General features: G+C 52.9%; 1 protein-coding gene across 1 annotated transcript in view; it reads left to right on the forward strand.

Moving 5' to 3' along the window:
* Positions 1 to 10,195: 10,195 nt before the first annotated feature.
* Positions 10,196 to 21,112, forward strand: part of GTF2F1 (general transcription factor IIF subunit 1) — a 38,624-nt gene continuing 27,707 nt past the window's right edge. The window contains exons 1-2 of the mRNA XM_073622747.1: positions 10,196 to 10,343; positions 12,379 to 12,423. Of these exons, the coding sequence (XP_073478848.1) occupies positions 12,412 to 12,423 (12 nt within the window). The 5' untranslated portion in view covers positions 10,196 to 10,343; positions 12,379 to 12,411. The remainder of the gene's footprint in view (positions 10,344 to 12,378; positions 12,424 to 21,112) is intronic.

The following is a 21,112-nucleotide window of genomic DNA, read 5'->3' on the forward strand; positions in this document are numbered from 1 at the left end:
ACAAGTCACATCACCACAAAAAACATAAGAGGGTGGGAGCTTCCATCTAAGGCTTCTCACACGCCTGTTATTTTGTGACAAGTTCCATTTAGATGCCGATATGCAGCCTATGAATCCGTCAGGAATTGTATACTTTGTAAACAGTTATGTACTAGCTGTTAGTTATATGATAACTCTCTACACTACTGGGCATCTACAGTGCCTTGCAAAAGTATTCACCCCTTGGCATTTTTCGTGTTTTGTTGCCTCCCAACCTGGCATTAATTGTTTGAGGATTTGCATCATTTAGTTTACAGAACATGCCCACAACTTTGAATATATATATATTTTTTTTTTTTATTATTGTGAAGCAAACAACAAATAGGACAGAAAAAGTCAATGGCCATAACTATTCACCCCCCTAAAGTCAATACTTTGTAGAGCCACCTTTTGTGGCTATCACAGCTCCAAGTCGCTTTGGATAAGTCTCTACGAGCTTGCCACATCTTACCACTGGGATTTTTGCCCATTCCTCTTTGTAAAACTGCTCCAGCTCCTTCAAGTTGGATGGTTTGTGCTTGTGAACAGCAATCTTTAAATCTATTGGATTGAGGTCTGGGCTTTGACTAGGCCATTCCAACACATTTACATGTTTCCCCTTAAACCACTCAAGTGTTGCTTTAGCAGTGTGTTTGTGGTCATTGTCCTGCTGGAAGGTGAACCTCCGTCCTAGCCTCAAATCACACACAGAGTGGTACAGGTTTTGCTCAAGAATATCCCTGTATTTAGCACCATCCATCTTTCCCTCAACTCTGACCAGTTTCCCAGTCCCGACTGCTGAAAAACATCCCCACAGCATGATGCTGCCACCACCATGTTTCACTGTGGGGATGGTGTTCTTTGGGTGATGTGATGTGTTGGGTTTGTGCCAGACATAGTGTTTTCTTTGATGGCCAAAAAGTTCAATTTTAGTCTAATCAGACCAGAGCACCTTCCTCCATACAATTTGAGAGTCTCCCACATGCCTTTTCCCAAACTCAAAACATGCCATTTTGTTTTTTGCTGAAAGTAATGTCTTTCTTCTGGCCACTCTGCCATAAAGCCCAACTCTATGGAGCGTACGGCTTATTGTCGTCCTATGTATAGATACTCCAGTCTCTGTTGTGGAACTCTGCAGCTCCTCCAGGGTTACCTTACGTCTCTGTGCTGCCTCTCTGATTAATGCCCTCCTTGCCCGATCCGTGAGTTTTGGTGTGCGGTCGTCTCTTGGCAGGTTTGCTTTTGTGCCATGTTCTTTCCATTCCATTAGTTTTGATAGATTTGATGGTGCTCCTAGGGATCATCAAAGATTTGGATATTTTTTTATAACCTAACGCTGACTTGTACTTCTCAACAACATTGTCCCTTACTTGTTTGGATAGTTTCTTGGTCTTCATGGCAGTGTTTGGTTAGTGGTGCCTCTTGCTTAGGTGTTGCAGCCTCTGGGGCCTTTCAAAAAGGTGTGTATATGTAATGACAGATCATGTGACACTTAGATTGCACACAGGTGGACATCATTTCATTAATTATGTGACTTCTGAAGGTAATTGGTTGCACCAGAGATTTTTATGGGCTTCATAACAAAGGGGGTGAATACATACGCACATGCCAATTATCAGTTTTTTTTATTTCTGAAAAATAGTTTTATGTATATATTTTTCTAATTTTACTTCACCAACTTAGACTATTGTGTTCTGATCCATCACATATAATTCAGATTAAAATAACTTTGAACTAAAGGCTGTAATGTAACAAAATAGGTAAAAAGCCAAGGGGGTGAATACTTTTGCAAGGCACTATACGTCTTGCTACAAAGAGGACCTGTCACAGCAGTTGTTACTTGGCACAACTAAAGCTGCTATCTAGTATTCTTGCCTGATTCATGAATACAATGGTAGTTCCAGGACAGCACATGACTGTGTGTATAAGCCCCCGTTCACATTAGGCCGGTTTGACATGTCAAATGGCATGCCAAATCAGATCCTATTGCCGGCAATGGCACTGTCTGAATCGGTGCAACGCCAACCTTGCGGCACCACAGCGATTCCCAAAAGTAGTTTCTGTGACTTCGGGGGTGATTTCAATAGACATCTGTGCATGAACCTGCACAGATGTCTAGCAAATGCCCCCCCCCCCCCAAACCGATTGCAGGGTTTTGTTAACTTGACCTACACTCTGCAATTGGTTTGCATGGGTGGGTTGCAGTTTTAGATGCGCTGCTGAATCTGCAGCGAATTCGCTGTGAATTTGCCCCGCATCTAGTGTGAACCCAGGCTTAGCCCTCGTTCACGCTGAGCACAGCTTTGCAATTGTGCTGAGTTCATCTGAACCTGCACGATTTCAAAGCCGCATTTCCCTCTGACTTCGGGGACGACTTGAAAGGCATCTGTGCGGGTTCATGCACAGATGTCTATTGAAATCGCCCCAAAAGTCACCAAAAGTAGTGCAGGAACTATTTTTGGAAATCGATGCGGCACCGCGAAGTCGGTATTGCACCGATTGGGACGCTCTTATTTCCGGCAATAGGCTTCGATTTGACTTAGAACAGCCTGGACTCAGAGGAAGCTGTTTGAGTGAAACCACTGTAGTGTAAGCAATGCTCCCATGTCATTCTGTGGGCACCATTCGGCCAAATAATAAGGATCGCCCACCAGCAACCTTCCGAAGTAAAATTTACTGACAGACAATTTTTTTTCTGACAAGACACAAATAATTTACTGACGGAGCCAGATTTTTAGATCAGTGACCCCCCCCCCACACACACACAGACTTTGTGTGTCCTGGCTGAAGCTGTCACTGACCTCTTCTTGCTCGGGTGCAGGGCAGTCAGTCTTCCGAGAGGCTCTTCTGGTTTGATCCTCATCACCAGCTCTTCTCCTCCAGACCTCCCATGACAGGCCTGGTGGCACTCCCAAGTCCCTGCTCCCCCTCCAGTGCTATAATTCATAAAGGGTGCCAAGCGGTTCCATGACATCACTATGCGCCAGACTGAACCTGGCCCACTCATACACAGTTCTGGAGCTAGTCCACGGACAATTTTTTTTATGGGCAGCTGCTGCCCTTAATAGATATTTATGGACAGTTTTTAAATCGACCGATTGTTACAAACTGTAAATTTAAAAGGTAGTTCACAACTCTGCTACCCGATGCCACGGGAGAAGAAGAGTGAACCATGATTCCATCAGATAGGCCAGAAGACCCTTGGAAAAATGTAATTATTTTTTTTTAAAGTGTTGTGGGGGTGATTTTTTTTATCTTAGACTGGAATTCAACCTCACAATATCTAGCCTATTATGTTCAGGAGCCAAAGAATACCTGTGTTCCGGGCATATTCCCTGAGTGCATACGACACTAAGCGCAAGTGACCCTCTGTAAAGTGCTCAGCCCTGTCCAGCATATTTCAGCCTACCAAAGACTTTGCCAGGTTGCAGGCAGTGTTAATTTAGTCGACTAAAACGACTAAAACATTTTAGTCAACTAAATGAATACTATTTTACGACTAAAACTAAAACAATTGAGTTGACTAAAATACGACTAAAACTAAAAGCCATTTTAGTCAAAAGACTAAAATTAGACTAAAATTAAAATGCCATTTTAGTCAAAAGACTATGACTAAAACTAAATTGCAATTACTGAAATATACTGGAGATTTTAGTCGACTAAAACGTAGGACCTTTTAGTCGACTAAAATGTACTGGAGATTTAGTCGACCAAATACGACTAAAACAAAAACAATTGCAGAAGACTAAAATGGGACTAAAACTAAAATGCCATTTTAGTCCTAAGACTAAAATTAACACTGGTTGCAGGCAGTGTGGCTGGACGCTGTACCTGTGCCTTCCAGGTGCACTAAATCGGATGCACACAGGCTAAACATCTAATGTGCAAGAGGCCTTCATGGTTTTCTAGGCAGAACAGGGTACATTGCATATACATGACCATACGGATACCTTATCCGGTACAGTGTGTGAGAGTGAGGTTGTACATGCAAAGATCAGCTACAGCAGTGGTTCTCAACAACTGGGCTGTGGCCATTGCTAGGCGATGGGCCTCCTTCCTTCTGGGCCTCCAACCAGCTGCAGATTCCCTAACCTCCCATAGTGTCCCACACTACCCCTTAACCTCATACAGCTCCCTCTGGCCCCCTAGCTTGCTGGAGAGCCTCAAGCCCACCATAGTGCCACCAACTAGACATGTGCGCCGTCAATAAATTTGTTTAAACTAAGTATAAAATTGATGCGCTTTAAATAAATAGTGCACAATATGCTGCTGCGACTAAGCTTAAATCCAGGAATAAAAAATGCATACATGTGAATAAAATAGATAAATAATTATGGTGCTAATACATGTGTTAAAATTGCCAAAATAAATCTTCAAATTGGTGATGTGACGGTGAATATAAATAAATAAATAAATTATATTCACCGTCACATCACCAATTTGAAGATTTATTTTGGCAATTTTAACACATGTATTAGCACCATAATTATTTATCTATTTTATTCACATGTATGCATTTTTTATTCCTGGATTTAAGCTTAGTCGCAGCAGCATATTGTGCACTATTTATTTAAAGCGCATCAATTTTATACTTAGTACTATTTGTTTGGTTATCTGATCACCCTATATTGATAGCAGCTTTAATTTACTGATTTTCATTATAGCACTAACTATATTGGTTTATATATATTTTTTAGCACAATTTATTTATATCACACATATCTATCCACATGAGCGCTTGGTTTTTATTCATTTTTTTAATAAATTTGTTTAGTTTCGTTCCGTATTTCGTAATTCGTGTCCCTCCAGAGCCCATGTCCTCCAGAAACTAGATCCCTTACAGGGCCACCAAATTTGCTCCCTAACCCTCTCCAGGACTCCCCATCCTCCCAAATTGACACCCAGCCCCATCCAGTACATATTTTGCGTTCCCATACTTTTATTGTATGAATATAAACTTTTTTTTTTTTTTTATATTGAGGCATGTAAAGTTTTGAAAGAATTGATAGAGCCCTGATCTCAATAAGGTTGAAAATCCCTGAGCTGCAGTATGTGAAATTGGTAACTTAAAAGAGTGAAAAGTCAGGGTGCAAGCATGCCCAAACATTCACATCAGTAACAACAAGGGTCTGTATTCTTTCCTTGTCATGGTGAGTACACGGTAGGAGCAGTAGAGGAGGAAGGTGTTTGGGTTCCTGAAGGGGATTAGTAGGTAAGAAGGTAAAAAAAAATAAGGGGAGTGTAAAGGGGAAAAAAGGGGAGGAAGAGAAAGGAGGTAGTGGGGTATGAGGGGGCATTGGAAAGTGTCCATGGTGGGTAATTAGATCTTGTTGTTCCCAAACGTAGGGCAATCACATAGCTCCCAACTGTCCCTGATTTTGAGGGACTGTCTCTGAGTTGGAACAATGTCCCTCTGTCCCTCATTTGTCCCTCATTTTGGTCTGATCTATATAGTTGTATATAAAATGGACTATTTAACTATCAAAAAGTGTTTCCCAGTGCTAAACCTTTCATCCGATTTCCAAATTGCTGCATTTGTTAATTCCAAAAGTCAATATAAAGGAATATTAGTGGTAAAAAAGCACTTGTGGGTTTAACCAACCATTTTTTTTTGTACAATTCTCCTTTAAGGGGGCGTGGCAAGGGGTGTGTCCTTTGCCTGCATACTTTTGCTAATAGGTGTCCCTCATTCCCATCTCAAAAAGTTGGGAGGTGTGCAATTTTTCTGGTCAGGAAGGATCAGCCTGCATATGAATGGTACTGGGGCTGACTTAGGCTAGAAGCCTTAGAGAATGCGGGGGGAAGGGAGAGGGCATGTATGATTACACTCATGAGGTCCATACTTTTTTAACCACTTCAGCCCCGGAAGAATTTACCCCCTTCCTGACCAGAGCACTTTTTGCGATTCGGCACTGAGTTGCTTTACCTGACAATTGCGCGGTCGTGCGACGTGGCTCCCAAACAAAATTGACGTCCTTTTTTTCCCCCCACAAATAGAGCTTTCTTTTGGTGGTATTTGATCACCCCTACGTTTTTTTTTTTTTTAGCGCTATAAACAAAAAAAGAGCGACAATTTTGAAAATTTTTTTTTCCTCAGTTTAGACCGATATGTATTCTTCTACATATTTTTTTTTTTTTTTTAAATTGCAATAAGCGTTTATTGATTGGTTTGCGCAAAAGTTATAGCGTTTACAAAATAGGGGATAGTTTTATAGCATTTTTATTAATAATTTTTTTTTTTTTTTTTTTTTTTTATTAGTAATGGCGGCGATCAGCGATTTTTATCGTGACTGCGACATTATGGCGGACACATTGGACATTTTTGACACATTTTTGGGACCATTGTCATTTATACAGCGATCAATGCTATACAAATGCACTGATTCCTGTGTAAATGACACTGGCAGTGAAGGGGTTAACCACTAGGTGGCAGTATAGGGGTTAAGTGTGTCCTGGGGAGTGATTCTAACTGTGGGGGGGAGGGGCTGTGTGTGGCACGTCACTGATCTCTGCTCCCGATCACAGGGAGCAGAGATCAGTGACACTGTCACTAGGCAGAACGGGAGATGCTTGTTTACACAAGCATCTCCCCGTTCTTCCTCTCAGTGAGACGATCGCGGACATCGAGTCCACGGGACCCGCGACCCGCGACCCGACTCACGGAGCTTGCCACGGCGTGCACGTGCCTGCAGGCCGCCTCTTAAAGGCCAACGTACAGGTACGTTAGTTTGCCTGTACGTGCCATTCTGCCGCAGTACATCTGCGTGAGGCGGCCGGCAAGCGGTTAAAGGGTTAGTTCACATTTACCAAAAAACTGCATATCAGGTAGGGGGGGGTGCCTGTAGATAAAAATAAACTGTGCAGCTTTGGCTAAAGTTGAATGATGCCCTATGCCATTTATGTACCCCAAGAAGCCTGACTGGAATACTCCCAGGACGTTGCTAAGCGAGGCCTAGTCATCACTGCTCACCTTCTCCATCACAGGAGTGAGCTCTCAAAGGCTGAGCTCAGATCTACTGCATCAGGGGAGAGATGATACATGTGAGGGGGGTTTGAATTAGAGGAAGAGCTTACTCCTGTGATGGAGGAGGTGAGCAGTAATGACTAGGCCTCACTTCGCAACGTCCTGGGAGTTTTCCAGTCAGGCTTCTGGAGGTATGTAAATGTCCTACACCTATAGCAAGGGCATTATTCATCTTTAGTCAGAGCTGCACAGCTTGTTTTTATCTAAAGACGCCCCTTACCTGCATAGGCAGTTTTATTTGTAATGGTGAACTAACCCTTTAAATTTGGATATAATATGGCTCTTTATCAGTGTAAGTTATTCTTGCATACACACAACTGGAGAATCCAGGGTTTGACCTCCACACAAGGGGATTGTTGGAGTCTTCCATGCCTGCGCTATCACACTTCATGCAGGTGTGGAGATGTAAATTGAACTGAGTGACTGTACAGGCCTTGCCCTTATTATGCTCCGTACTTCCCAATATGGAGGAGCAAGTGACAATGCTGATGCTTTCTGATTTGTCCAACATGTCACATGGTGGCAGCGGCGTTCTTGCTCCCAGCAGATGAATGGAGAGGAGGAGCAGTAGATGAGATAAGATGAGTATGTGCTGCTGCAAGGAAAGGTTTGCTGTACAGCTAAAATTCCAAGAAGGTATTAAAAACAAAAATTAAATCAGAAAGGTATATTCATCATTTGGCCCCATAGAATATGCAAACCACATCCAAAATGTGAAACCACAAAGCTCCTGATTCACTCCCTAGTTATCTCTCGCCTCGACTACTGCAACTCACTCCTCATTGACTTACCTTTAAATAGACGACCCCCCCTTCAGTCCATCATGAATGCTGCTGCCAGACTCATCCACCTTACAAACCGCTCAGTGTCTGCTACCCCTCTCTGCCAATCCCTCCATTGGCTGCCAATCGCCCAACGAATTAAATTCAAAATACTAACAATAAGTTACAAAGCCATCCACAACTCTGCCCCCAGCTACATCACTAGCCTAGTCTCAAAATACCAACCTAATCGCCCTCTCTGTTCCTCCCAAGACCTCCTGCTCTCTAGCTCCCTCATCACCTCCTCCCATATCCGCCTCCAGGACTTCTCCCGAGCCTCGCCCATCCTCTGGAATTCCCTACCCCAATCTGTCAGACTGTCTCCAAATTTATCCAATTTTAGGCGATCCCTGAAAACTTTCCTCTTCAGAGAAGCCTATCCTGCCTCCATCTAACAACTGCACTATTTTCTCCATTAGCTCATCCCCCACAACTATTACCCTTTTGTATAACTTGACCCTCCCTCCTAGATTGTAAGCTCTAACGAGCAGGGCCATCTGATTCCTCCTGTATTGAATTGTATTGTACTTGTACTGTCTGCCCTCATGTTATAAAGCACTGCGTAAATTGTCGGCGCTATATAAATCCTGTATAATAATAATAATAATAATAAAAAAATGCAACAAAAGTAGCTTCAAAGTTTCATTACATAATCGCACAACAAATCGAGTCAAAATCACATCACAGTTGTGTGAACCGAGCCTAAGTGAACTTACCCTTCAACTTAAACTGGAACTTTAGTCAGAAAATGAAGTCCTGATAGATCACATCAGGCTGGCCCCTTTTGCAGGTATAGCTATGTATAACATTAAAAACAAGTGTCTATACTGTTTAAAATCCAGTTGCTCTCCATTTTTAGGCACTGTTGACTTTGTAGCCAAGGAAGCTGCTTCTGTTTGATCTGAAACTGCCATGGTGCTGCCAATGTGATCAGTTATGACACCAGCTATATGATCAGTGGCGGCTCGTGTTTTTTTTTTTTTTTTGGGGGGGAATTAACCAACCCCCCCCTCCCAGCAGACTCATCCAGTGACACCCCCACCACCATCCCCGCGGCCAGCAGCACGGACGCACACAGCCACCCCAACCCCCCCACCCGGTCAGCGAAACGGACTGATCCAGGAGGACCCTAATGTTCCTTCCATCCGCGGTTATACGGCAATCACTCATCCAGCACCCCACCCGCTGTATGCCCAGCACTTACCCCATCTTAGTGGCAGGTCAGGCAGCAGGTGAATGGCGGCAAGATGTGTTCCTGGGAGCGGCTCTGTTTCCACTCATTGAGACACCGTGCGTCTCGTCTCTCCTCCTTGCAAGGCGTCCAATAGGATCACCTGTACTGTCAGCCAATTGGGTGACGGGTACCAGGCTATTAATTCGCTGTTGCAACACACCTGGATGGGCTCCGGATGCAATGCTCTGCGCCCCAAGCCCACCCTATTTTCAAACCTATTAGAGCATCTGGCTCTAATCACGTGCTTCAAAATACACCCACCCCCGCCTATCCCTGAAATTGTAAATCAGGCACACGGCATCCTGAAAGGGGCAGGGGCGCATGGACAGGGAGGGCGGTGTTAGGGGGGGCGGCGCCTGATCCGTGCGCTCACAATGCACGGGCCCCCCCTGCATATGTTTGACAGTTTGGTAGAGGACGCAATCAAATGTGACAAGTTTGCATTTCCAGCATTCCAGGAATGTAACTGTTTTTTGAAACCATAAAATCGATGAATTCAGTTCCGCTTTATGATTTACTGCTGTTCAGGGGCTCTGGGCTTCAGCAAAAAGGCAGCCTCCAGCAAGAAGAGACAGAAGCAATGCTGGAGGCAATTTATAGCACACACTCATTTTGGTAGCATAATTATTAATGTGGAATGTATGTTCCTTGCTAAAGAACATTATTTATTTTTTGTTATCAAGTTGTTATGGGTAATGTTCTACTTTAATTGTATTTCTTTCTATAAAACCAGCACAGTTGTTAATCAGGCTTTACTGTCGGTGTGCTGCAGAAGGAGAAATCAGAGTGAACCAGGAGGCACCAGGCCCTCGGCTGTGAGCAGGATGCGCCGATGGTGTGAACCCAACCTAAATCTATAATAGGTTGTCAGAGGAGTCTCCATATTTCTCTCAATCCTTATGCTCAGATCAGAAGATCTGAAGACAAGAGATTTTTTTTTTTTTAATGTAGTTTGCTGAAAACCCAGGCTAGGTGTGAGGAGAGGACACATCTCCATAACCACTGATCAGCACTACACCTTCACTATTCAATGGTATGCCTTCGTGCCAACAACAAATATGGCGGCCGGCGATCTCTATATGCCAACAATAAACATGGCCGATCGTGGGCTTCCTGGTTGCACCGGAAGTTGTGTGCAAAGCCGGAAACGTGCGTAGATGTGCGGGGAAGAAGATTTTCTGTGTTGTAACCGGATAATTCTGTGACTGGACCGAGTGAGGGGGAGACAGGAGCCCCGAATTTACTGGTAATGTCCATCCCCACCCTTCACTGACATCTTCATCACTGTCTGTCCTCACTGATCACCTCTTCTTTCTTCATTCTCCCCATCAGCTCTGATTGAGTCACCAGCTCAGGTCACTCCATAGACCAGTATCCGCGTCTCTAGTAATTCGTGTGAAGTGAGGAGATGACCTGCTTTCTATTTCTTCTGTTGTGCAGCCCCCTCCCCCCACCATGGATCTGGAGATGTAGAGAGGAGTCAGAAGACTCTTCACAGCTCTGGGCTCAGCTCCTGTTTCCTGTGTTCTGTACAGGACCTCCCCTGCGGTGCTCTTGTGGCTCCAATGGATCAGCTGAAATTCAAGCCATAGAGACATCACCCAGCTGCACAAATCTCAACTGAGGAACCGAAGGAGCCAGATGGAAAAAAAGTCAGCCAGACGCTGATTACAGCCGATGATCGGGGCGACTGCAGCCGATGATCAGCCCTTGATTGGGGCAACTGCAGGCAGGGCCGGTGCTACCACTAGGCAAACTAGGCAGCCGCCTAGGGCGCAATACTGCCTAGGGTGCCTGGCCAGTGGTGTTCCTACTCTCTTCTTTCTGCAGCAAGCACCTAAGTCTCAGCATTAGCAGGCAGCCGCAGCGGCCTGTGTCTGTGTCCCAACTCTCAAATGAATGGAAGCAAGCAAACATTCATTGATGGGCACTGGTAAGGCTGCATTTGATGGGCGCTGGTAAGGCTGCATTTGATGGGCGCTGGTAAGGCTGCATTTGATGGGCGCTGGTGAAGCTGAATTTGATGGGCACCTAATTAAAAAGGTGGGGTATACATAGGCAGGGCAAAGGGTGTGGAGCCAAATGGGGGGGGGGGGGGCAAAATGAGGTTTCACCTAGGGTGTCAAAAATCCTTGTACCAGCCCTGACTGCAGGCGATGATCGGGGGGGGGGAGGGGCGACTGCAGCCAATTATTGGGGTGGGCGACAGCAGCCGATGGTCGGGGGGGGCAACAGCAGCCGATGGTCGGGGGGGGGCAACAGCAGCCGATGGTCAGAGGGGGGGAGCGACTGCAGCCGATGGGGGGGGGGGGGGCGACTGCAGCCGATGGTCAGAGGGGGGGAGCGACTGCAGCCGATGGGGGGGGGGCGACTGCAGCCGATGGGGGGGGGGGGGCGACTGCAGCCGATGGGGGGGGGGGGGGCGACTGCAGCCGATGGGGGGGGGGGGCGACTGCAGCCGATGGGGGGGGGGGGCGACTGCAGCCGATGGGGGGGGGGGGCGACTGCAGCCGATGGGGGGGGGGGGCGACTGCAGCCGATGGGGGGGGGGGCGACTGCAGCCGATGGTCGGGGGGGGGGGCGACTGCAGCCGATGGTCGGGGGGGGGGGGCGACTGCAGCCGATGGTCGGGGGGGGGGGGCGACTGCAGCCGATGGTCGGGGGGGGGGGGCGACTGCAGCCGATGGTCGGGGAGGGGGGCGACTGCAGCCGATGGTCGGGGGGGGGGGCGACTGCAGCCGATGGTCGGGGGGGGGGGGGGCGACTGCAGCCGATGGTCGGGGGGGGGGGCGACTGCAGCCGATGGTCGGGGGGGGGGGGCGACTGCAGCCGATGGTCGGGGGGGGGGGGCGACTGCAGCCGATGGTCGGGGGGGGGGGCGACTGCAGCCGATGGTCGGGGGGGGGGGGCGACTGCAGCCCTTGATCGGGGGGAGACTGCAGCCTTTGATCGGCGGGCGATTGCAGCCCCAGGTTCCGGCTGTTGGAATACAATAGCTGGCAAAGAAGATTGCTCTGTCTGTTTAGCATTGATGGGGAAATGTTTGGAGTTCCCTTTTACATATAAGGCTGGCTTATGCTGTTGCTGCGCTATGCCACACCTGCAAAGTTCTACTTCTCTCTAGGTTCTGACGCCCTCTTGTATCCCCCCAAGACCTCCATCCTTGTATAATCCCCACCCCCTCCTCACCTCCTGTATCATCTTTGCTCTGCTTCTCTTTCCTGTGTCCTTCTCCCATTCATCAGTTTTAATTCCATGAATTGTATCCTCCTGTATTCCAGGTGTGGAGCTCAGGTGATAATTCGTTTCCAACTATGACGTCCCTGGTAAGTGTGCTGTCATTGTTACTATCAAACAGACCGTACACAGGAACTTCATAAGTGGGTTCAGTCCCACGACTTGTGTTTTAGGTGGCTATTATTATTATACAGGATTTATATAGCGCCAATAGTTTACGCAAAGCTTTACAAAGTGAGGGCAGACAGTATACTTTTATAATACAATTCAATACAGGAGGAATCAGAGGACCCTGCTTGTTAGAGCTTTCAATCTAAAAGGCAAGGTCAAGTTATACAAAAGGCTGTATGACTGTGGGGGGATGAGCTGATAGAGAAAATAAAAGTACAGGTATTAGATGGGGGCAGGATAGGCTTCTCTGCAGAGAAGGGTTTTCAGGGATCGCCTAAAAGTGGACAGAGTAGGAGATAGACAGATTGGGGTAGAGAGTTCCATAGGATGGGAGAGGCTCGGGAGATGTCCTGGAGGAGAGCATGGGAGGAGGTGACAAGGGAGCAGGTGGTCTTGGAAGGAGGTGACGAGGGAGCTGGAGAACAGGAGGTCTTGGGAGGAGGTGACGAGGGAGCCAGAGAACAGGAGGTCTTGGGAGGAGGTGACGAGGGAGCCAGAGAACAGGGGGTCTTGGGAGGAGGGAGCCAGAGAACAGGGGGTCTTGGGAGGAGGGAGCCAGAGAAGAGGAGGTCTTGGGAGGAGGTGACGAGGGAGCCAGAGAACAGGAGGTCTTGGGAGGAGGGAGCCAGAGAACAGGAGGTCTTGGGAGGAGGGAGCCAGAGAACAGGGGGTCTTGGGAGGAGGGAGCCAGAGAACAGGGGGTCTTGGGAGGAGGGAGCCAGAGAACAGGGGGTCTTGGGAGGAGGGAGCCAGAGAACAGGGGGTCTTGGAAGGAGGGAGCCAGAGAACAGGGGGTCTTGGGAGGAGGGAGCCAGAGAACAGGGGGTCTTGGGAGGAGGGAGCCAGAGAACAGGGGGTCTTGGGAGGAGGGAGCCAGAGAACAGGGGGTCTTGGGAGGAGGGAGCCAGAGAACAGGGGGTCTTGGGAGGAGGGAGCCAGAGAACAGGGGGTCTTGGGAGGAGGGAGCCAGAGAACAGGGGGTCTTGGGAGGAGGGAGCCAGAGAACTGGGGGTCTTGGGAGGAGGGAGCCAGAGAACAGGGGGTCTTGGGAGGAGGGAGCCAGAGAACAGGGGGTCTTGGGAGGAGGGAGCCAGAGAACAGGGGGTCTTGGGAGGAGGGAGCCAGAGAACAGGGGGTCTTGGGAGGAGGGAGCCAGAGAACAGGGGGTCTTGGGAGGAGGGAGCCAGAGAACAGGGGGTCTTGGGAGGAGGGAGCCAGAGAACAGGGGGTCTTGGGAGGAGGGAGCCAGAGAACAGGGGGTCTTGGGAGGAGGGAGCCAGAGAACAGGGGGTCTTGGGAGGAGGGAGCCAGAGAACAGGGGGTCTTGGGAGGAGGGAGCCAGAGAACAGGGGGTCTTGGGAGGAGGGAGCCAGAGAACAGGGGGTCTTGGGAGGAGGGAGCCAGAGAACAGGGGGTCTTGGGAGGAGGGAGCCAGAGAACAGGGGGTCTTGGGAGGAGGGAGCCAGAGAACAGGGGGTCTTGGGAGGAGGGAGCCAGAGAACAGGGGGTCTTGGGAGGAGGGAGCCAGAGAACAGGGGGTCTTGGGAGGAGGGAGCCAGAGAACAGGGGGTCTTGGGAGGAGGGAGCCAGAGAACAGGGGGTCTTGGGAGGAGGGAGCCAGAGAACAGGGGGTCTTGGGAGGAGGGAGCCAGAGAACAGGGGGTCTTGGGAGGAGGGAGCCAGAGAACAGGGGGTCTTGGGAGGAGGGAGCCAGAGAACAGGGGGTCTTGGGAGGAGGGAGCCAGAGAACAGGGGGTCTTGGGAGGAGGGAGCCAGAGAACAGGGGGTCTTGGGAGGAGGGAGCCAGAGAACAGGGGGTCTTGGGAGGAGGGAGCCAGAGAACAGGAGGTTTTGGGAGGAGGGAGCCAGAGAACAGGAGGTTTTGGGAGGAGGCGACGAGGGAGCCAGAGAATAGGAGGTCTTGGGAGAAGGTGACGAGGGAGCCAGAGAACAGGGGGTCTTGGGAGGAGGTGACGAGGGAGCCAGAGAACAGGGGGTCTTGGGAGGAGGTGACGAGGGAGCCAGAGAACAGGGGGTCTTGGGAGGAGGTGACGAGGGAGCCAGAGAACAGGGGGTCTTGGGAGGAGGTGACGAGGGAGCCAGAGAACAGGGGGTCTTGGGAGGAGGTGACGAGGGAGCCAGAGAACAGGAGGTCTTGGGAGGAGGTGACGAGGGAGCCAGAGAACAGGAGGTCTTGGGAGGAGGTGACGAGGGAGCCAGAGAACAGGGGGTCTTGGGAGGAGGTGACGAGGGAGCCAGAGAACAGGAGGTCTTGGGAGGAGGTGACGAGGGAGCCAGAGAACAGGGGGTCTTGGGAGGAGGTGACGAGGGAGCCAGAGAACAGGGGGTCTTGGGAGGAGGTGACGAGGGAGCCAGAGAACAGGAGGTCTTGGGAGGAGGTGACGAGGGAGCCAGAGAACAGGAGGTCTTGGGAGGAGGTGACGAGGGAGCCAGAGAACAGGAGGTCTTGGGAGGAGGTGACGAGGGAGCCAGAGAACAGGAGGTCTTGGGAGGAGGTGACGAGGGAGCCAGAGAACAGGGGGTCTTGGGAGGAGGGAGCCAGAGAACAGGGGGGTCTTGGGAGGAGGGAGCCAGAGAAGAGGAGGTCTTGGGAGGAGGTGACGAGGGAGCCAGAGAACAGAGGGTCTTGGGAGGAGGTGACGAGGGAGCCAGAGAACAGGAGGTCTTGGGAGGAGGGAGCCAGAGAACAGGAGGTCTTGGGAGGAGGGAGCCAGAGAACAGGGGGTCTTGGGAGGAGGGAGCCAGAGAACAGGGGGTCTTGGGAGGAGGGAGCCAGAGAACAGGGGGTCTTGGGAGGAGGGAGCCAGAGAACAGGGGGTCTTGGGAGGAGGGAGCCAGAGAACAGGGGGTCTTGGGAGGAGGGAGCCAGAGAACAGGGGGTCTTGGGAGGAGGGAGCCAGAGAACAGGGGGTCTTGGGAGGAGGGAGCCAGAGAACAGGGGGTCTTGGGAGGAGGGAGCCAGAGAACAGGGGGTCTTGGGAGGAGGGAGCCAGAGAACAGGGGGTCTTGGGAGGAGGGAGCCAGAGAACAGGGGGTCTTGGGAGGAGGGAGCCAGAGAACAGGGGGTCTTGGGAGGAGGGAGCCAGAGAACAGGGGGTCTTGGGAGGAGGGAGCCAGAGAACAGGGGGTCTTGGGAGGAGGGAGCCAGAGAACAGGGGGTCTTGGGAGGAGGGAGCCAGAGAACAGGGGGTCTTGGGAGGAGGGAGCCAGAGAACAGGGGGTCTTGGGAGGAGGGAGCCAGAGAACAGGGGGTCTTGGGAGGAGGGAGCCAGAGAACAGGGGGTCTTGGGAGGAGGGAGCCAGAGAACAGGAGGTTTCGGGAGGAGGTGACGAGGGAGCCAGAGAACAGGAGGTCTTGGGAGGAGGTGACGAGGGAGCCAGAGAACAGGGGGTCTTGGGAGGAGGTGACGAGGGAGCCAGAGAACAGGAGGTCTTGGGAGGAGGTGACGAGGGAGCCAGAGAACAGGGGGTCTTGGGAGGAGGTGACGAGGGAGCCAGAGAACAGGGGGTCTTGGGAGGAGGTGACGAGGGAGCCAGAGAACAGGGGGTCTTGGGAGGAGGTGACGAGGGAGCCAGAGAACAGGAGGTCTTGGGAGGAGGTGACGAGGGAGCCAGAGAACAGGAGGTCTTGGGAGGAGGTGACGAGGGAGCCAGAGAACAGGAGGTCTTGGGAGGAGGTGACGAGGGAGCCAGAGAACAGGAGGTCTTGGGAGGAGGTGACGAGGGAGCCAGAGAACAGGGGGTCTTGGGAGGAGGGAGCCAGAGAACAGGGGGTCTTGGGAGGAGGGAGCCAGAGAAGAGGAGGTCTTGGGAGGAGGTGACGAGGGAGCCAGAGAACAGAGGGTCTTGGGAGGAGGTGACGAGGGAGCCAGAGAACAGGAGGTCTTGGGAGGAGGGAGCCAGAGAACAGGAGGTCTTGGGAGGAGGGAGCCAGAGAACAGGGGGTCTTGGGAGGAGGGAGCCAGAGAACAGGGGGTCTTGGGAGGAGGGAGCCAGAGAACAGGGGGTCTTGGGAGGAGGGAGCCAGAGAACAGGGGGTCTTGGGAGGAGGGAGCCAGAGAACAGGGGGTCTTGGGAGGAGGGAGCCAGAGAACAGGGGGTCTTGGGAGGAGGGAGCCAGAGAACAGGGGGTCTTGGGAGGAGGGAGCCAGAGAACAGGGGGTCTTGGGAGGAGGGAGCCAGAGAACAGGGGGTCTTGGGAGGAGGGAGCCAGAGAACAGGGGGTCTTGGGAGGAGGGAGCCAGAGAACAGGGGGTCTTGGGAGGAGGGAGCCAGAGAACAGGGGGTCTTGGGAGGAGGGAGCCAGAGAACAGGGGGTCTTGGGAGGAGGGAGCCAGAGAACAGGGGGTCTTGGGAGGAGGGAGCCAGAGAACAGGGGGTCTTGGGAGGAGGGAGCCAGAGAACAGGGGGTCTTGGGAGGAGGGAGCCAGAGAACAGGGGGTCTTGGGAGGAGGGAGCCAGAGAACAGGGGGTCTTGGGAGGAGGGAGCCAGAGAACAGGGGGTCTTGGGAGGAGGGAGCCAGAGAACAGGAGGTTTCGGGAGGAGGTGACAAGGGAGCCAGAGAACAGGAGGTCTTGGGAGGAGGTGACGAGGGAGCCAGAGAACAGGGGGTCTTGGGAGGAGGTGACGAGGGAGCCAGAGAACAGGGGGTCTTGGGAGGAGGTGATGAGGGAGCCAGAGAACAAAAGGTCTTGGGAGGAGGTGATGAGGGAGCCAGAGAACAGAAGGTCTTGGGAGGAGGTGATGAGGGAGCCAGAGGACAGGAGGTTTTGGGAGGAGGCGACGAGGGAGCCAGAGAATAGGAGGTCTTGGGAGAAGGTGACGAGGGAGCCAGAGAACAGGGGGTCTTGGAAGGAGGTGACGAGGGAGCCAGAGAACAGGGGGTCTTGGGAGGAGGTGACGAGGGAGCCAGAGAACAGGGGGTCTTGGGAGGAGGTGACGAGGGAGCCAGAGAACAAAAGGTCTTGGGAGGAGGTGATGAGGGAGCCAGAGAACAGAAGGTCTTGGGAGGAGGTGATGAGGGAGCCAGAGGACAGGAGGTTTTGGGAGGAGGCGACGAGGGAGCCAGAGAATAGGAGGTCTTGGGAGAAGGTGACGAGGGAGCCAGAGAACAGGGGGTCTTGGAAGGAGGTGACGAGGGAGCCAGAGAACAGGGGGTCTTGGGAGGAGGTGACGAGGGAGCCAGAGAACAGGGGGTCTTGGGAGGAGGTGATGAGGGAGCCAGAGAACAAAAGGTCTTGGGAGGAGGTGATGAGGGAGCCAGAGAACAGAAGGTCTTGGGAGGAGGTGATGAGGGAGCCAGAGGACAGGAGGTTTTGGGAGGAGGCGACGAGGGAGCCAGAGAATAGGAGGTCTTGGGAGAAGGTGACGAGGGAGCCAGAGAACAGGAGGTCTTGGGAGGAGGTGACGAGGGAGCTGGAGAACAGGAGGTCTTGGGAGGAGGTGACGAGGGAGCCGGAGAACAGGGGGTCTTGGGAGGAGGTGACGAGGGAGCCAGAGAAGAGGAGGTCTTGGGAGGAGGTGACGAGGGAGCCAGAGAACAGGAGGTCTTGGGAGGAGGTGACGAGGGAGCCAGAGAACAGGGGGTCTTGGGAGGAGGGAGCCAGAGAACAGGGGGTCTTGGGAGGAGGGAGCCAGAGAAGAGGAGGTCTTGGGAGGAGGTGACGAGGGAGGCAGAGAACAGGAGGTCTTGGGAGGAGGGAGCCAGAGAACAGGAGGTCTTGGGAGAAGGGAGCCAGAGAACAGGGGGTCTTGGGAGGAGGGAGCCAGAGAACAGGGGGTCTTGGGAGGAGGGAGCCAGAGAACAGGGGGTCTTGGGAGGAGGGAGCCAGAGAACAGGGGGTCTTGGGAGGAGGGAGCCAGAGAACAGGGGGTCTTGGGAGGAGGGAGCCAGAGAACAGGGGGTCTTGGGAGGAGGGAGCCAGAGAACAGGGGGTCTTGGGAGGAGGGAGCCAGAGAACAGGGGGTCTTGGGAGGAGGGAGCCAGAGAACAGGGGGTCTTGGGAGGAGGGAGCCAGAGAACAGGGGGTCTTGGGAGGAGGGAGCCAGAGAACAGGGGGTCTTGGGAGGAGGGAGCCAGAGAACAGGAGGTTTCGGGAGGAGGTGACAAGGGAGCCAGAGAACAGGAGGTCTTGGGAGGAGGTGACGAGGGAGCCAGAGAACAGGGGGTCTTGGGAGGAGGTGATGAGGGAGCCAGAGAACAGGGGGTCTTGGGAGGAGGTGATGAGGGAGCCAGAGAACAGGGGGTCTTGGGAGGAGGTGATGAGGGAGCCAGAGAACAAAAGGTCTTGGGAGGAGGTGATGAGGGAGCCAGAGAACAGAAGGTCTTGGGAGGAGGTGATGAGGGAGCCAGAGGACAGGAGGTTTTGGAAGGAGGTGACGAGGGAGCCAGAGGACAGGAGGTTTTGGGAGGAGGTGACGAGGGAGCCAGAGGACAGGAGGTTTTGGGAGGAGGTGACGAGGGAGCCAGAGGACAGGGGGTCTTGGGAGGAAGTGACGAGGGAGACAGAGAACAGGGGGTCTTGGGAGGAGGTGACGAGGGAGCCAGAGAACAGGGGGTCTTGGGAGGAGGTGACGAGGGAGCCAGAGAACAGGGGGTCTTGGGAGGAGGTGACGAGGGAGCCAGAGAACAGGGGGTCTTGGGAGGAGGTGACGAGGGAGCCAGAGAACAGGGGGTCTTGGGAGGAGGTGACGAGGGAGCCAGAGAACAGGAGGTCTTGGGAGGAGGTGACGAGGGAGCCAGAGAACAGGAGGTCTTGGGAGGAGGTGACGAGGGAGCCAGAGAACAGGAGGTCTTGGGAGGAGGTGACGAGGGAGCCAGAGAACAGGAGGTCTTGGGAGGAGGTGACGAGGGAGCCAGAGAACAGGGGGTCTTGGGAGGAGGGAGCCAGAGAACAGGGGGTCTTGGGAGGAGGGAGCCAGAGAAGAGGAGGTCTTGGGAGGAGGTGACGAGGGAGCTAGAGAACAGAGGGTCTTGGGAGGAGGTGACGAGGGATCCAGAGAACAGGAGGTCTTGGGAGGAGGGAGCCAGAGAACAGGGGGTCTTGGGAGGAGGGAGCCAGAGAACAGGGGGTCTTGGGAGGAGGGAGCCAGAGAACAGGGGGTCTTGGGAGGAGGGAGCCAGAGAACAGGGGGTCTTGGGAGGAGGGAGCCAGAGAACAGGGGGTCTTGGGAGGAGGGAGCCAGAGAACAGGGGGTCTTGGGAGGAGGGAGCCAGAGAACAGGGGGTCTTGGGAGGAGGGAGCCAGAGAACAGGGGGTCTTGGGAGGAGGGAGCCAGAGAACAGGGGGTCTTGGGAGGAGGGAGCCAGAGAACAGGGGGTCTTGGGAGGAGGGAGCCAGAGAACAGGGGGTCTTGGGAGGAGGGAGCCAGAGAACAGGGGGTCTTGGGAGGAGGGAGCCAGAGAACAGGGGGTCTTGGGAGGAGGGAGCCAGAGAACAGGGGGTCTTGGGAGGAGGGAGCCAGAGAACAGGGGGTCTTGGGAGGAGGGAGCCAGAGAACAGGGGGTCTTGGGAGGAGGGAGCCAGAGAACAGGGGGTCTTGGGAGGAGGGAGCCAGAGAACAGGGGGTCTTGGGAGGAGGGAGCCAGAGAACAGGGGGTCTTGGGAGGAGGGAGCCAGAGAACAGGGGGTCTTGGGAGGAGGGAGCCAGAGAACAGGGGGTCTTGGGAGGAGGGAGCCAGAGAACAGGGGGTCTTGGGAGGAGGGAGCCAGAGAACAGGGGGTCTTGGGAGGAGGGAGCCAGAGAACAGGGGGTCTTGGGAGGAGGGAGCCAGAGAACAGGGGGTCTTGGGAGGAGGTGACGAGGGAGCCAGAGAACAGGAGGTCTTGGGAGGAGGTGACGAGGGAGCCAGAGAACAGGAGGTCTTGGGAGGAGGTGACGAGGGAGCCAGAGAACAGGGGGTCTTGGGAGGAGGGAGCCAGAGAACAGGGGGTCTTGGGAGGAGGGAGCCAGAGAAGAGGAGGTCTTGGGAGGAGGTGACGAGGGAGCTAGAGAACAGAGGGTCTTGGGAGGAGGTGACGAGGGAGCCAGAGAACAGGAGGTCTTGGGAGGAGGGAGCCAGAGAACAGGAGGTCTTGGGAGGAGGGAGCCAGAGAACAGGGGGTCTTGGGAGGAGGGAGCCAGAGAACAGGGGGTCTTGGGAGGAGGGAGCCAGAGAACAGGGGGTCTTGGGAGGAGGGAGCCAGAGAACAGGGGGTCTTGGGAGGAGGGAGCCAGAGAACAGGGGGTCTTGGGAGGAGGGAGCCAGAGAACAGGGGGTCTTGGGAGGAGGGAGCCAGAGAACAGGGGGTCTTGGGAGGAGGGAGCCAGAGAACAGGGGGTCTTGGGAGGAGGGAGCCAGAGAACAGGGGGTCTTGGGAGGAGGGAGCCAGAGAACAGGGGGTCTTGGGAGGAGGGAGCCAGAGAACAGGGGGTCTTGGGAGGAGGGAGCCAGAGAACAGGGGGTCTTGGGAGGAGGGAGCCAGAGAACAGGGGGTCTTGGGAGGAGGGAGCCAGAGAACAGGGGGTCTTGGGAGGAGGGAGCCAGAGAACAGGGGGTCTTGGGAGGAGGTGACGAGGGAGCCAGAGAACAGGAGGTCTTGGGA

This window comes from Aquarana catesbeiana, linkage group LG03, assembly GCF_042186555.1.
Source record: "Aquarana catesbeiana isolate 2022-GZ linkage group LG03, ASM4218655v1, whole genome shotgun sequence".
Taxonomy (NCBI): domain Eukaryota; kingdom Metazoa; phylum Chordata; class Amphibia; order Anura; family Ranidae; genus Aquarana; species Aquarana catesbeiana.